This window comes from Camelina sativa, unplaced genomic scaffold, assembly GCF_000633955.1.
Source record: "Camelina sativa cultivar DH55 unplaced genomic scaffold, Cs unpScaffold00715, whole genome shotgun sequence".
Taxonomy (NCBI): domain Eukaryota; kingdom Viridiplantae; phylum Streptophyta; class Magnoliopsida; order Brassicales; family Brassicaceae; genus Camelina; species Camelina sativa.
In genome coordinates this window covers 1-14,988 of record NW_010921845.1, presented here as the reverse complement: position 1 = coordinate 14,988, position 14,988 = coordinate 1, and the positions used below count along the sequence as shown (strand labels likewise).

Here is a 14,988-nt window from a genome sequence, read left to right as displayed (position 1 = left end):
AGTAACCCTCATGCCGATAATACTTTCCAAAAGCAAACTTCTCACAAGATTGAAATATTTTGCTAAAATCTGAATCATCAGCATACAAGTCTTTTATTTGCTCAAAACCTAGCAATCTTGCATCCAAAGAAGTAAGCAAAACATACCTCCGAGATAATGCGTCGGCAACGACATTATCCTTACCTTTTTTGTACTTAATCACATATGGAAAAGTTTCTATGAATTCGACCCACCGCGCATGACGTTTGTTGAGCTTTTGTTGTCCCTTGAGGTGCTTAAGAGACTCGTGGTCAGTATGAATGACAAACTCCTTCGGCCAGAGATAGTGTTGCCACGTTTGTAGGGCTCGGACCAAAGCATAAAGCTCTTTGTCATAGGTCGGATAATTGAGTGTAGCTCCTCCAAGTTTCTCACTGAAGAAAGCTATGGGCTTATGATCCTGCATCAAAACAGCTCCAATACCTATCCCTGAGGCATCACACTCAATCTCAAAAGTTTTCATAAAATTTGGAAGAATTAAAACAGGGGAATTAGTAAGCTTCTCTTTCAAGGCCTGGAAGGCATTTTCCTGTGCAGCTTCCCATTTGAAAGCAACGTCCTTTTTGATGACTTCCGTAAGCGGTGCGGCAATAGTGCTGAAGTCCTTGACAAACCGTCGGTAGAACCCTGCTAGGCCATGAAAACTCCTCACCTCGCTCACATTGGTAGGACTCGGCCAATCTCTGATTGCCTTNACATTAGTTAAACCAAACGGCATGACTAACCATTCATATAACCCTTGTTTTGTCTTAAAAGTTGTTTTCCACTCATCACCTTCTTTCATACGGATTTGATGATATCCACTTTTAAGATCAATCTTAGAAAAGATGCTAGAACCATGCAATTCATCAAGCATATCATCTAATCTAGGGATAGGATGGCGATACTTAACCGTTATGTTGTTGATGGCTCGGCAGTCCACGCACATTCGCCAACTCCCATCTTTCTTAGGTACTAGCAACACTGGAACGGCACATGGACTCATGCTTTCTCGAATATGTCCTTTGTCCATCAGCTCGTTCACTTGTCTTTCAAGCTCCTTGGTTTCGGTTGGGTTGGTGCGGTAAGCTGGTCGGTTTGGTAAAGCGGCTCCCGGCACAAAGTCGATTTGATGCTCGATCCCTCGGATTGGTGGCAGACCAATGGGATTATCCTCCGGAAACACATCATTATATTCTTGCAAAACCAACTCAACTTTACTCGGTAGCACCGGTTCGGGGTTAGTAGAACAAGCAAGAGTTTCTTTATAAACAAATAGCAAACTATTATGACTTACCTTGCTCTTACCCTTGTTATCGGTTGGTTCAGTTTGTTTGGCGGTTCGTTGTTTCATGCTAAGCTGATCTAGATAGACCTCATGCGGCGTCATGGGAATGAGAGTCGTCTTGCGGCCATTGTGTTCAAAGGTGTGTCGGTTGGTGAAGCCATCATGGTGAACTTGTCGGTCTGATTGCCATGGACGTCCAAGAAGAATGTGGCTAGCGTCCATCGGAAGTATGTCACACATGATTTCGTCCTGATACTTACCAATAGAAAGCGGTACCTTGACTTGCTCCTTAACGGACATCTCACCTTTTTCGTTGAGCCATTGAAGCGCATATGGTTTTGGATGTTTGAGCACTTCTAAGCCAAGCTTTTCCACCATAGTCCTGCTTGCAACGTTAGTACAACTTCCACCATCAATAATCAAGCTACATACCTTGTCTTTGACAATACATCGCGTGTGGAACAAGTTTTCCCTTTGCGCTTGCTCCTCTGATTTGGTTAGAACACTCAACGATCTCCTAGCAACAAGCAGCTCTCCTTTAGCTGGGGCTTCCAAACCCTCTTCCACAGAGTCGTTTTCCGAACGCTCTTCTTCAGACTCTACCTCGCCATTATCTTTAAGAACCATGATCCTTTTGTTGACACATTCGCTTGCGTAATGCCCAAGTCCTTGACACTTAAAGCAACGAATATCCCTTGTCCTCGTGATCACTTCCTTACCCTTACCTTTCGGGTCTGACTCAAATGGCTTTGGCTTGACGAATGGCTTGTAGTCCTTCCGGTAGCCGGGCTTGTCCTCCTTTTGATAACTTGACTTACCTGAGCTGTAGCTGGTCTTAGCGGTGCTGTAGCTGGATCGAGAGTTCTTCCTCTTGATTTGCTGTTCGAACATGACTGCTTTGTGAAGCATCTCCTCAATTTCCACATAGTGCTGGGTTTCTAGACGGTCTTGGATTTCGCGGTTGAGACCTCCCATGAATCGCGACATCATAGTTTCTCCATCTTCATGAACATCAGCTCTTAGCAATAGGGTTCCATTTCCTTGAAGTACTCTTCGACAGTCTTGCTTCCTTGATCTAAGTTCCTCAAACGTTGATGAAGATCGCGGTGATAATAACTCGGCACAAATCTCCTTCGCATGACGGTTTTCAGCTGGTTCCATGTATCGATCGGCATGTCTCCGGTACGTCTGCGGCTGGTAACAAGCTGATCCCACCAACTTAGAGCATAGTCGTAGAACTCGGTTGCGGCAAGTTTAACTTTGTTGACCTCGGTGACCTCTTGACAAACAAACACTAACTCGATTTTCTGTTCCCACTCCAAGTAGGTATCCGGGTTGCTGGTTCCGTGAAAGGCTGGGATCTTGCACTTAAGACCTCCTAACGGATCTCTTGGTACTGGACGTTCACGTCGACGCCTCCGCTGACTGCTGTGTGAAGAACCGTGGCTATAGTACCGCCTGGTTTCGTCGTCTTGCCTTGGTTCCTCCTGGTTCTGCCTTTGACGCTGATTTGCTTCCGGGTTTGGTTGATTCAAGTGTAGAGCGCCAAGTCTAGCATCAAGCATGGTTGTCATAGCTGCGGTGACTGACTTAAGGATCTTCCTTTCAAGACTAGATGTAGATGACTCTTCCTCTTCTGATGTCACCATGGTACCTGAAAAGAAAAACAAAGATCCACCAGTAAATAGTTCTAAAAACACGTAAATGAAAACAGATCTGGGAAAATTATGAAAACGAATCCAAAAATTCTCAAATCAATTTTCAAAAATACTAGACTCGTTCCTGGTTCTAAAACAGTTGAGTTTATAATTTTTGAACGAGTAAAACATTTAATAAAATTCTCGCAAGATGAACGACAGATCTGAAAATAAAAGAAAGTGACGATTGGAATTCAAAACCTGATTGCAGAGTGGTTGCTCTGATACCACATGATAGACTCCTGGTGAGGAATCTGCTCCCAAGAACACACTCGCAAGGCTTTGAAGGAGATGGATCGGACTGATGAAGATCAAGAGACCGAAGATGCAATAGATCGGACAAATGAAAGGTGAAGGGGGTTGATTATGCAGCGGATTGAAAGAGATGGAATGGTGAAATGATGCAGCGGATAGAAAAGGGGATTGAAGTGAACTTCCAAGAGAGATGAAAATCTCTTAGACTTCAGGCTCGAATTCAACTTAGATATGACACACTAAGAAGAAGACAAGTTGAGAAGATATTACACACTTCTCAGATCAAACAAGTAAAAGAAAGGTTTTTGATTAAAATGTTTGATGAGAAACAAATGAGAGATACAAGGTCTTTAAATAGGAGAAGGGGAACGAAGGAGAAGGATCTAGAAGAGAAGAGGTGGAGCTCATGCAAGAGTCCACACTCATGCAAGCTCATGCACAAAGTCTTGGAAATTACAAAGCAATAAATGCAAAGTTTGAATGAGAAAGAGATAGAAAATGGGCCAAGGCCTTTGTGGGGAACCTTGGACCACGAATTGGGCTGGCAAAGGGGCTTGAAAATGTTACTTAGGCCTCATTAAAAACCTTGTCAAGAAAACCCAATGGGACAAAACTTGACCAAGGGAAAAAGAGCACCAAAGTAACACTTTACCCTTTACCGAGCACCTTGAGCTGTGAGCAAAGTCATAGTGGTTTGACCCATGTCTTCTTGGTTCTTGTCCAGCTCCTTGAGTAGTCCAGTGATGGCTTGGTTGAACCTCTTCGACCGTGACCGTGTTATAGGACCCGCTGGAACGGTTAATGCTTCCTCCGCTGCTTCCGCTGGTTCAAGCTGCTCCTTCGGTGCTTCCTCTGGTTCAAGCTGCTCCTCAGGTCCGTGTGGTTCGGTTGAGCCGTCCATGATCTCATCACCCATGATACGGTCAGACTAGCAACGGCAAACCTGGTTCGAGGTCGGCTAGGGTTCTCTCGGTAGATCAATCCCGGATTGATTCCAAGGATAGGAGTGAGACAAGAGTCAAAGAATCTCTCTTTGGAAATGTTTTCATTTCATTCAAGTCTGAGGCTACAAGAAAATAAGAGAGGGTTTAAATAGAGCTAGGTTTAGAAGAGACTAGGGACACGCGGACTCGCAAAGGTCCGCACACGTTGCCCTTGACGTATTATCTTTGAAATAGAACAAGTCGCTCTCCTAAGTGATTCAAACACAACCACACACGTCACTCTACTTAACGTTACAAAAGAGATAGTTCTAGAGTTTGTTCAAAATGCAAAGCATAAGTAAAAGTAAAAGACACGTCTTCGGCCTTGGCGTGGGAAACGTCTTTGGCTTCAAACGTTTGCGCTAAAGCTCCTCGCCTCGTGAAAACCTCCTACGGTAAACCTTGTGGGACAAACCCGGAGTGAGGAAAAAGAGTATGATTCCTTGCTCTAACGACTTGGTTTCCTTCATCCTTAGGTAAGGATGAAGGCCGAGCGAATGGTCTCTTCTCGAACTTCTTTGGTAGGATCGCGGTTTTGGACAAACGCTTGGACAAATAGGTTGATTCTCTGCCTGGTGGACTTAGAAGAGCTCTTAGACCTTGTCGTGGCTCCCGGAGAGATTTTTGGTACGTTGGCCGGCCGTTGTCCTGTGCGCGGTGCAAGCATCTCGGTCGCGTCCGGTGCGTCTCGGTCAGGTTCCGGTCCCGTGCTCACATCAGTTGGTATAGCCTTTATGCTGCTTGGTTGTTCATAGTTGTTGGTGTTGGGTTTCACGAGTTAGAGGCCCAATCGGCAAGCCCGCTAAGAAGCAAACCTTAATCCGGTAAGTGGGCCCGACGAAGGCCCAGGAAGAGAGCTCGAGCTGGAGGACGGAGTCAACCAGAGATGCGGTTGGGATTTCGCCGTTAGGATCGCGGGCGAGATTGCAGGAGGAGATTCAGGAGGAGTCTCGTCTGTGGCGAACCTATGTAGTGCTAAGAGAGGTCAGCTGACCTTGTCAAATTTTGAAATTTTCTTTAATAGCATAGATTTTGTGTATTTAAATCTAGTGTAATATAAAATATTTCAGCAATCTGACCTCCCTAATTTTTATGATGACATCGAAGGCCCAGCCCACGATGAAACACAGTTTTTTATTTTAAGTTAGAAATAAATTAGTTCAATATTTTAACCTAATCATTAATATTTGTCAAACCAAAGTGAATTTTAAAAAAAAAGAACAAAAAGAAACTTGTCTCATTCGTGTTTCAGTTTTGTAATTCTCTTCTTCCCAACTCACGAACAGAACAGAGCAGCCGCAGGTCCAGTTGTCCACCTCTTCAATCGATTAATCAAGTAAGTTTATAAAAACTAAATTCTGTTTTTTCAATGATTTAATTAAATTGTATTGAAATTTCAATATATATTAATATATAGAAGTTAGGTCTTAGAATTGCAATAAAATTTGTGATTGTATAAAAGGTAAACGATTTGTACTTATAAATTTATAATCCAACTTTTTGTGATCATAGTTAATGAATTAAGTTTTTCTTTTATTTAACTCGTATATGCTGTTCAATATTAATAGTTGTCAATTTCATAATGATAACGTACACCAATTTGTTGTTTGATCATGTGTAGACTTTGGTTAAATTGGTGTTAATCAATTGTGTAGAGAAAAAAAAAGTTGTGTCTATCATAATTCATTGGGCATATACATATATATTTATTTAATGTTGACAATTTTTAATTCGTAATTTGGTTTCAGTCAAAGGCTCAGAGCAATGAACACTTTGAAAAAATATTATGAAAGAAAAGAACCATCTCCACCTCGAAGTGAATCAGATGATATTGACTTACCTTGGAATCCAGCAGATCGAAAAAGAATAGCTGATTATCATCCGAATCAAAGAGATGAGGTAATTCGAAAATATTTGATTAGAGGACCTTGTCAACCTCGTGGACATACTTTTAAACAAATTCTGGTAGGAAAGACACCGAGGCGTTTTAACCCAGCTTGGTTTGATCGGTACAAAAACTGGTTAGAGTATAGTGTGAAAGAAGAAAAAGCTTTTTGCCTGTATTGTTACTTGTTCACAGATAGTGCTGGTAAATCTGTGAGTAGTGATGCATTTATCACAGATGGATTCTGTAGGTGGAATAATTTTAAGAGTTTTTCAGAGCATGTGGGAGGTGTTGATAGTTTCACAACAATGCAGTTATGAAGTGTGAAAATTTGATGAAACAAGATCAGTCTATTAAACATGCTTTGCATAAACAAGATGATATTACAAGAAATGAGTATCGTATTCGATTGAATGCTTCGGTTGATGCTTCCAGATACTTATTGCGACAAGGATTACATTTCTGTGGTCATGATGAGTCTGAAAAATCTGCTAACAGAGGAAATTTTGTGGAACTTTTAAAGTACACTGCTGATCAGAATGAAGTTGTGAGTAAGGTTATTTTAAGTAATGCTCCTGGGAATAATCGAATGAAGTGTCCTAAAATTCAGAAAGATATTGCTCATTGTTTTGCAGAGGAAGTAGTCAAATCTATTATTGAGGAGATTGATCATGATGTTTTTGCTTTGTTGGTGGATGAATCTGCTGATGTTTCTGATAAAGAACAAATGGCAGTAGTGTTTAGATTTGTTGATAAAAGTGGGATAGTCAAAGAGAGATTCTTGAGTATTACACATGTGAGTGAGACATCTGCAACATCTTTGAAATCTGCTATTGATGATTTGTTTGCTAAATATGGATTGAGTATTAAAAAAGTGAGAGGGCAAGGATATGATGGAGCTAGCAATATGAAAGGCGAATTCAATGGATTAAGAACATTAATTATGAGGGAAAGCACGTCAGCATATTATGTCCACTGTTTTGCTCATCAACTTCAATTAGTTGTTATAGCAGTTGCAAAAAAACATTTTAATGTTGGAGAATTTTTTGATATGATTTCTCTGTTGTTGAATGTGGTGGGAGCTTCATGCAAAAGAAAAGATCTGATCCGAGAGAGTCATAGAAAAAAGATTCAAGAAGAAATTGATAAAGGTGAAAGAAGTATTGGAACGGGGTTGAATCAAGAGATCTCTCTTCAAAGACCAGGAAATACCCGTTGGAATTCTCACTACAGAACTCTAGTGCGATTGATTGAGTTATTTTCTTCTATCATCGAGGTGCTTGAGTACATTGAGGATGAAGGTGTAGATGACTTGAAAAGACGTCAAGCACATGGTCTCCTTAACTATTTACATAGCTTTGATTTTGTGTTTTATTTGCAAATGATGATACACCTATTAGGACTGACAGAGAACTTATCGATGGCGCTAGAAAGACAAGATCAAGATATTTTAAATGCTATGTCATTGGTAGGATCAACTAAGAGGCAACTTCAATTGTTTAGGGATGATGGGTGGAATTCTCTCATGATGAAAGTTTCTGCATTTTGTGAGAAACATGAGCTCGAAACGGTTGAGATGGAGGCAGATTTTGTTGACTCAAAGAGACGAAGAAAAAAAACAGGAGTATCCAATATGCATCATTACAAGGTCAACTGCTTATATGCTGTCTTGGATATACAGCTTCAAGAATTTAACGACCGCTTTAATGAGGTGAACACTGAATTGCTTATTTGTGTTGCTTCTCTATCTCCCATTGATGCATTTTCTGAGTTTGATCACTCAAAGTTATTGAGGTTATCTAAGTTCTATCCAGATGACTTTAGTTCAGGGGAGTTCATATCTCTTGAGCAAGAATTATCTATCTACATTGATAATGTACGAAATGATGACAGATTTTCTAATTTGAAGAATCTAGGGGACCTTGCTCGATTGTTGGTGGAAACACGAAAACATATGTCATATCCTTTGGTTTACAGGCTTTTGAAGTTGGTTTTGATTTTGCCGGTTGCTACTGCAACTGTTGAGAGATGTTTTTCAGCCATGAAAATAATAAAGACGCATCGACGTAATCGGATTGGGGATCAATTTTTGAATGATTGCTTAGTTTGTTTTATTGAGAAAGATGTATTCAATACTATTACAAACGAGACTGTGATAAAAAGATTTCATGACATGAAAGATCGTAGAATGCTTTTGTAGGATGTTTTTGTTGGATGTTTTATTTTTTAATATGAAAGAATTTTTTTTACTATGTTTTGACCTGGGTAAAAAAAATTTCTGGGTACGCCACTGAGTCTCGTTGAGGATTTCAGTTTAAATATTTAGCTTTTGTGAAGTGTTCGAGATATGCAATTATTCACGATTAAACACAGAAAATCAATAGATAAAATCGAGTTCGCTAGTTCTTCTTAGTTCTTGTTGATTTGTACGGAAAGTCTGCCAGATCTTATTTCTTTAAATCAAACTTCTAGTTGTTGTTTCTGATATCAACAATTTGGCGCCGCCTGTAGGGACTTAGGTCTTTCTATCCTCAAAAATCGACTACTTTGAAGAAATCAAGGCGAAATGGATCCATCCACAGCTAGTACGATCATGCCAGAAATCGCTTCACCAGCGGCAAACCACGGGTCAATCCCCAACTGTGCTCCTTCTCAGGGTGCGCATGTTCCAGCCCTGTCCGACCACGGGGTCTCAAATCCAGTCAGACCCAGGACAGGCTCTTCACTCAATGACGATCACACACCGAACGAGAACATCTCATGCGGCTCAGATCTCACACATCACGGATCCGTTTTGGCTCAGGATCTCGGTAGCACGAACCCAGGGGTCTCCGTCGGGATAAGTCCCACGATCCCCGCGATCCCAACGGGAAACATAAATCAGTCCTGGGTGTGGACTCGTTCAGAGAATAACGGAATGAACCAGTCCGGACAGCGCCAAGCGCCGTTATCCTCCTCTGAGATTCCCCGCGGGAACGATCTTTCCGAGATTCAAGGAATGCTCGCCGTCTTGAGTGACAAGACTCAAAGCCAAGATGCGACAAATCGGGCCCTCATGATTAGGATTGAACAACACGAGCAAGAACTCGCGTCTCGTGCAAATCTCGACCTCAGTCGGGGCACCGCTTACCCTTCGGGGATAGTTTTAACCGATCCCACGGAAAGAGCGCTTCCTCGGACACATCTCGATTTTGAGGCGGTCCACGTCACCCCACCCGGGATCAGAAAGTTGCCCGTGTTCGCGCCCTAGGAGAATAGCGGAGCTCCGAGCTCGTCAGCCCTAAACGGTAACGCGAGCTCACGACCTGATGAGCATCCCTCAACCGGATATGTCGGATCAGCCGAACACGTCATCGGCACCCCAGGTGCTCCCGAGAACTCCTCAACAAGATTGAATCCGGCTTTGACCGAAGAATTCGGGGGCAGGGCACCACGGGTGACGTCGATCGGCGGTCTTGGTCTCCCCGGACCTCCAAGGAGCGACGCAATCAGCGCTCAGTTCCTCACCGAATACATAAATAAAGCAAGCGCCAAGATGGCTCAAATCCGCTCCAAAGTGCATTTAGCCACAAGCGCAGCCATGGACATCGATCGTGTCATCGCCGAAACAAGGCGCACCCCATTCATTGACCGAATAGCGAAAGTTCGCCTTCGTGACATGGGTAAGCTTCGTCTGCCCGAATACGCAGGTGCGTCGGATCCCGGAGCACACCTCCGAGCTTTCAGACTTGCAATAACCAAAGCTTACCTCACCGATGATGAGTGTGAGGCCGGTTACTGCCGCTATTTCGCCGAGAATCTAGTAGGACCGGCATTAGAGTGGTTTGCTTCTTTGGAATCTAATTCCATTGACAGCTTCGACCAGCTCGCATCAGCATTCTCGAAACAATATTCGGTCTTCTTCCAAGCTAAGGTGACCGAATCAGAACTTTGGCTTCTAGTCCAAGGAAAGGATGACTCGCTCCGCGAGTACATCACTTGCTTCAAGTCAACCAAGGCCAGGATAGCCAACTTGAATGACGAGGTCCCTAGCGGCCCTTCGGCATGGCCTATGGTATACTTTGAAATTTCGGGAAGAGCTCACCGTCCGTCAACCACCGTCGCTCGATGACGCGCTCCACAAGTCAATTAATTTTGCCTGAGCCGAAGAAGAGCGAGCCGCTATGGCCGAGATCCATAAGTCGGCAAAGGCACCGTTCAATCCTTCCAAAAAGACTTTCCGAAAGGAACCATTCGAGTCTAGTCTACATGCTTTCGCGGTTGATTCTGCGCCGAGGACCAAGAACCCGAACTTTGTCCCCAAGAAGTTCTGTAAGTACCACAAAATACGAGGTCACTCAACTGAAGAGTGCAGAACTGTGGGACTCCTCCTCGCACGAAAGCATGAAGCAGGAGAGCTCGGCGAAATCGACCTCGAAAAAGAGGGAGAAAAAGTGAGAGAAGCCAATGCGAACACCAAGGAAGCCGCCACGAAACGTGAAAGAACCGATGAGGCCGAGGGGTCTTCCCCCCTCCCTCAGCCCCAAAGAAACGTATGGACCTAGTTTTCAAAGGGCTTGCCCTTTGTTGCACCTCCCTCGGATCTGTCTTTACCCCACCTCCGGCTCCCCGGAAGCTCGTGAATCTCCGCCTGATCATCTCCCGATGTTTCAGAGACTCCGACCCGATCCATAGGGTCGACTTTATCCCGGGATGATCTTCCTTATGTCGTAACTCAGTTAATTCGATCAAAGCATACCAGCGTAGGGTCGAAAGTTACCACCGGGAGCGGAAACCCCGCTCAGACCCGGACTATGAGATCACCTTCTGGGAAAGCGAGACCGCTGACCTGGATAAACCGTACGACAACGCTCTAATAGTGAGATTAGATGTTGGAGGATGCGAGCTCTCCCGAATAATGATTGATACTGGGAGCTCAGTCGATCTCTTATTTTACGACGCCTTTAAACGGATGGGCTACCCCGACTCCGAGCTGAAAGGGGCCAAAACCCCACTCACCGGGTTTGCCGGCGATACAACCTTAGCCAAGGGCACCATTTCACTCATAGTAGAAGCCCAGGGGGTACGACGCCTAGTCGACTTCGTGGTCGTCGACCGTCCCGCGCCCTTCAACGCCATTCTCGGTAGACCTTGGTTGTACGGGATGAAGGCGGTCCCGTAATGTACCATCAATGCGTTAAGTTCCCATCTCGGGGCGGGATCGCAACCATCTACGGTAATCAACGCACCTCAAAACAACGTTATCCTAAACAGGATTCTATTTCCCAACCCGACTACCCCAGCAAAGAAAGAAAACAAGCAAGTTAAACAAACTAGCAAGTTATCAAAGTAACGCAACAAAAGCTATAGCGGAAGCAATCAAACAACAACCACGCAAGAAAGACTAGATCAGTACGACTTACTTCGAACGATCTAAAAATAATTGCTATTATAAGAGAGAAGCGACCTAAGGGAACAAGGAACTACTTGGACACCTTAGACTCTTAACTCCTACCCGACTCACTAAGACGTCTAGAATATGACAAAAATACTTGAAATACCTTAGACTCTTAGACAACACGCAACATGCTAAGACGACTAGACATAAACAAGTGACGCTTGAATACTCTAGACTCTTTACATCTAGGGCCCATCGATAATCTGTTCCGTTCCAATCCTTCCCCATGCCGAGACCACAAAGTTCTCCGGCATGATCCCACCTTTAGCTACATCGTCATGTTGCGGTCACGCTAGTAGCTAGCTAGCCATGACAGTGTCCCCGCGTGAGTGGTCGTCGGGAACTCACGCGTGACAACCGCTTTTGGAACAGAAAAATCGACACTACAGTAGCCAAGACTCGAGAAACGAATTCCAGAGACTAAGCTAAAATAAAACACATAACCACAAATTCAAGCAATGATAAATCAAGCACGTTAGCATGAAATCAAGGAAGAATATATCATGCAATAATCAACAAGGAGCAAGAATATAAATCAAGCAACTTAAGATTATTCTACATGCATGCAACCCTATAAGCAACTTAAGCAAAGATTATGCAACAAGTCCTAATATGCATGCAACCAAAATAAGATTTACCCATTTAAATCCCTAGTCCAAATTAACATGCAACCTAACCGATTTAAATCATTTAAATCCTTAAGGTTAATTTAAGCATGTTCTACCCTCGATTAAAATTATGCAAAACAATGCAAATTAATTAATCATCTAACATGCTTGCAACCGGATTTTCACAAGAAAATATTCAAGTAAAACTAGGTTCATTTTAGCATGCAATTCTAACCAAATTTTTAAGTCCCAATTTACTTAAAATGCAACCAAATTCAACATGCATGGTGATTCAAGTTAGATGTGCATTTAAACATTTCACTAAGATGAATCCTACCATACTAGGCATGCAATCGATTTAAACCAAAACTACATGTACCTATCCTACATGCATTACCACAGACTCACCTGTCGCGTATCGATGATGATTACACAGACTCACTGCACCACACGATCAGACGGTCTTCACGTCAACAGTCCTCCGCTCCTTCGACCGTTCTTGTTCTCGGCTTACTCGACCCAACCGCATCTCTCTCCCGAAGGTCTCTTCGATAGAAACTCTTTTTTTTCTTCGACAGCTTAATTTCGACACCAACTCCGGGTTTTCTTGATGATCACTCGATAACAACTCCGCTCCTTCGTCTATGATTACTTCGACGGCACTCCTTCTTTTACTCGATGATCTCTCTCTCTCGATGATCTCTCTTGTTCCTCTCTTGTCTTTGAGAGAAAGCAAGGCTTAAGTGTTTGAGTGTTTAGAGAAATGAGAGAAATGAGAAACTTGGATAATGAGTCTCACTCCCTCTATTTATAAGTTCGGATTCTCTCTTGCTTCCTTTAGTGCAAATCGACATGTGTCTTCCTCACTTAGTCTCACTCCCTCTATTTATTGATGGTGTTTAAAGATGTTGTGAGTGCAGAACATGAACAGGATGCCGTTTCGGCCGTGATCAAGTCACTTCTACGGCAATATCAGGACGTCTTTCTGGATGAGCTACCGCACGGCCTACCACCATTGCGAGGCATTGAGTACCAGATCGACCTCTTACCCGGCGCACAACTACCTAACCGACCCGCGTACCGCATGAACTCCGAAGAGGCTAAGGAGCTCGAGCGTCAAGTCGTCGATCTTATGAAGCAAGGCTACGTACGAGAGAGCCATTATTTGTTGTCCAGGAATAATTGACATAGCGATTTACCTAATTTGAAAAATAAGAGAAATAGCGATGCAAATTTTGTAAGCTCTGAAACAGTTTAAAGAAATTTTCGTAGTAGAAAATGTAATTGTTTAAGCTTGGACGATAGCATGTGGTAGCTACTATCTCGTCTGGATTTTATATCTCTATTGCATACGATATGACTTCAATCAAACTATAAATAATAACCTGCAAATGAAAATGTTGTAGTCTAAGTTATCAGGTTTTCTATTTGTCACTCATTTTATTTGTTAAAAAAAAATTCAGAGTAAGCTTAGGGGAGAGCAGCGACACTATGATTTAATTTTTATTCAAATTTCGACACACAACATGTTGGATTATAATTTGTAATCGCTTCTCTAGTTGAATTGCAGAGACATGTCATATTGTTCCCGCAATTAAATACACATAGAATTTGGAATTAGAACTAAATAGAAGTGAAATAATAGAAGTGACATGTAAAATAATAGAAGTGAAGAAGCATGAAGCATTTACCTAACGAGTGGGAATCTATGTAAAAAAATAGGTGAGAGTATTTAACTATTTGTTAATAATAGGTGAGAGTATTTAAAATAATAGGTGAGTGTATTTAACTATTTATTAATGTTAGCAGTGGAAGGCGCTTGTGGCGATCAAAAACATATACTGTAAGCCAAAACTTATATATCAAAAACAATTTTAGATATATAGATGCTGTTTGAGTATGTGGATGTTATATACTATAGAACGTGAGACAGAGCTGAGTACCTTAGTGGATCGAATTATTGCTTTAAATGGCTGCTTCATCATTGTCTAGAATTTGCAGGTTCTGAAACAGTAGTAAAAAAAAATTGGGATAAAAGATGTGCACGGGACAAACCGCATAAACGAGGAACGGAGGAACTTCAAGTATAGTTTCTTTAAGTTCCCTATTCACTTTGCGTCACATAATAGAAGTGACATAGGATGTGTATATGTATACGTTACCTTTGCGACGAACCCTCGCAGCACCATCAAATTTCTCCTTTTTATTTTGCGCAAACACAAATAATGACATGCCAAGATGTTCAATAAAATAACTAAAAGCGACGTCATATTCTTTTACAAAGACAGGAAAACATGTAAGCTTTGTAAGAAACAAAGAAACAAACCGATGCTCTCTGTTTCATGCCCTTGTTCACATTGGTCTTTCTCTTTTCCATCTTAATAATTTCACCTATGCCCACAAGAACATATGAATGGTCATGATCAGGGAGAAGACTTGTATAATACGTAGTGAAATTACATGCTTTAGTGGAATTATATGCGTCAAGACATGTAAGCTTCGAAGTTAGCTTACCGCCTTACTGTAGCTTATAGAAATCATTAGCCCACGAAAATGTCGAAGAATTGCCTACGACTGCAGGTTCTGGAACAGTTAGTAGCAACGTAAACAAAGAAGTAATCGTTTAAGAGTTCGCTTGTAGCCCGGAAATAGTCCCCCGTTCCCAGTTGAAAAGCGGAGGTCTGCAAGTGTTACACCGCGGAAATGTTCCTAGAAATCTGAAAACCCTAATCCATAGGAGGTACACCAAAACGTAACAAAGGAGAAGACTTAGTAATCTCGTTCTCTGATTTTTTTGTTCCGCCATAGCAAACTGAG

The 14,988-nt window shown here is 42.4% G+C and overlaps 1 protein-coding gene and 1 pseudogene across 1 annotated transcript; one reads left to right on the top strand and one right to left on the bottom strand.

The window, feature by feature from the left end:
* Positions 1-694: 694 nt before the first annotated feature.
* On the bottom strand, positions 695-2,293 carry LOC109131604 (the record flags this gene model as incomplete). Its single annotated transcript, XM_019242771.1, has 1 exon — positions 695-2,293. A coding segment is annotated over exon 1 (1,599 nt), but the record flags the coding sequence as incomplete, so codon positions are not given.
* A 1,708-nt stretch (positions 2,294-4,001) lies between these two features.
* LOC104773882 lies at positions 4,002-8,326 on the top strand (annotated as a pseudogene).
* Positions 8,327-14,988: the final 6,662 nt, after the last annotated feature.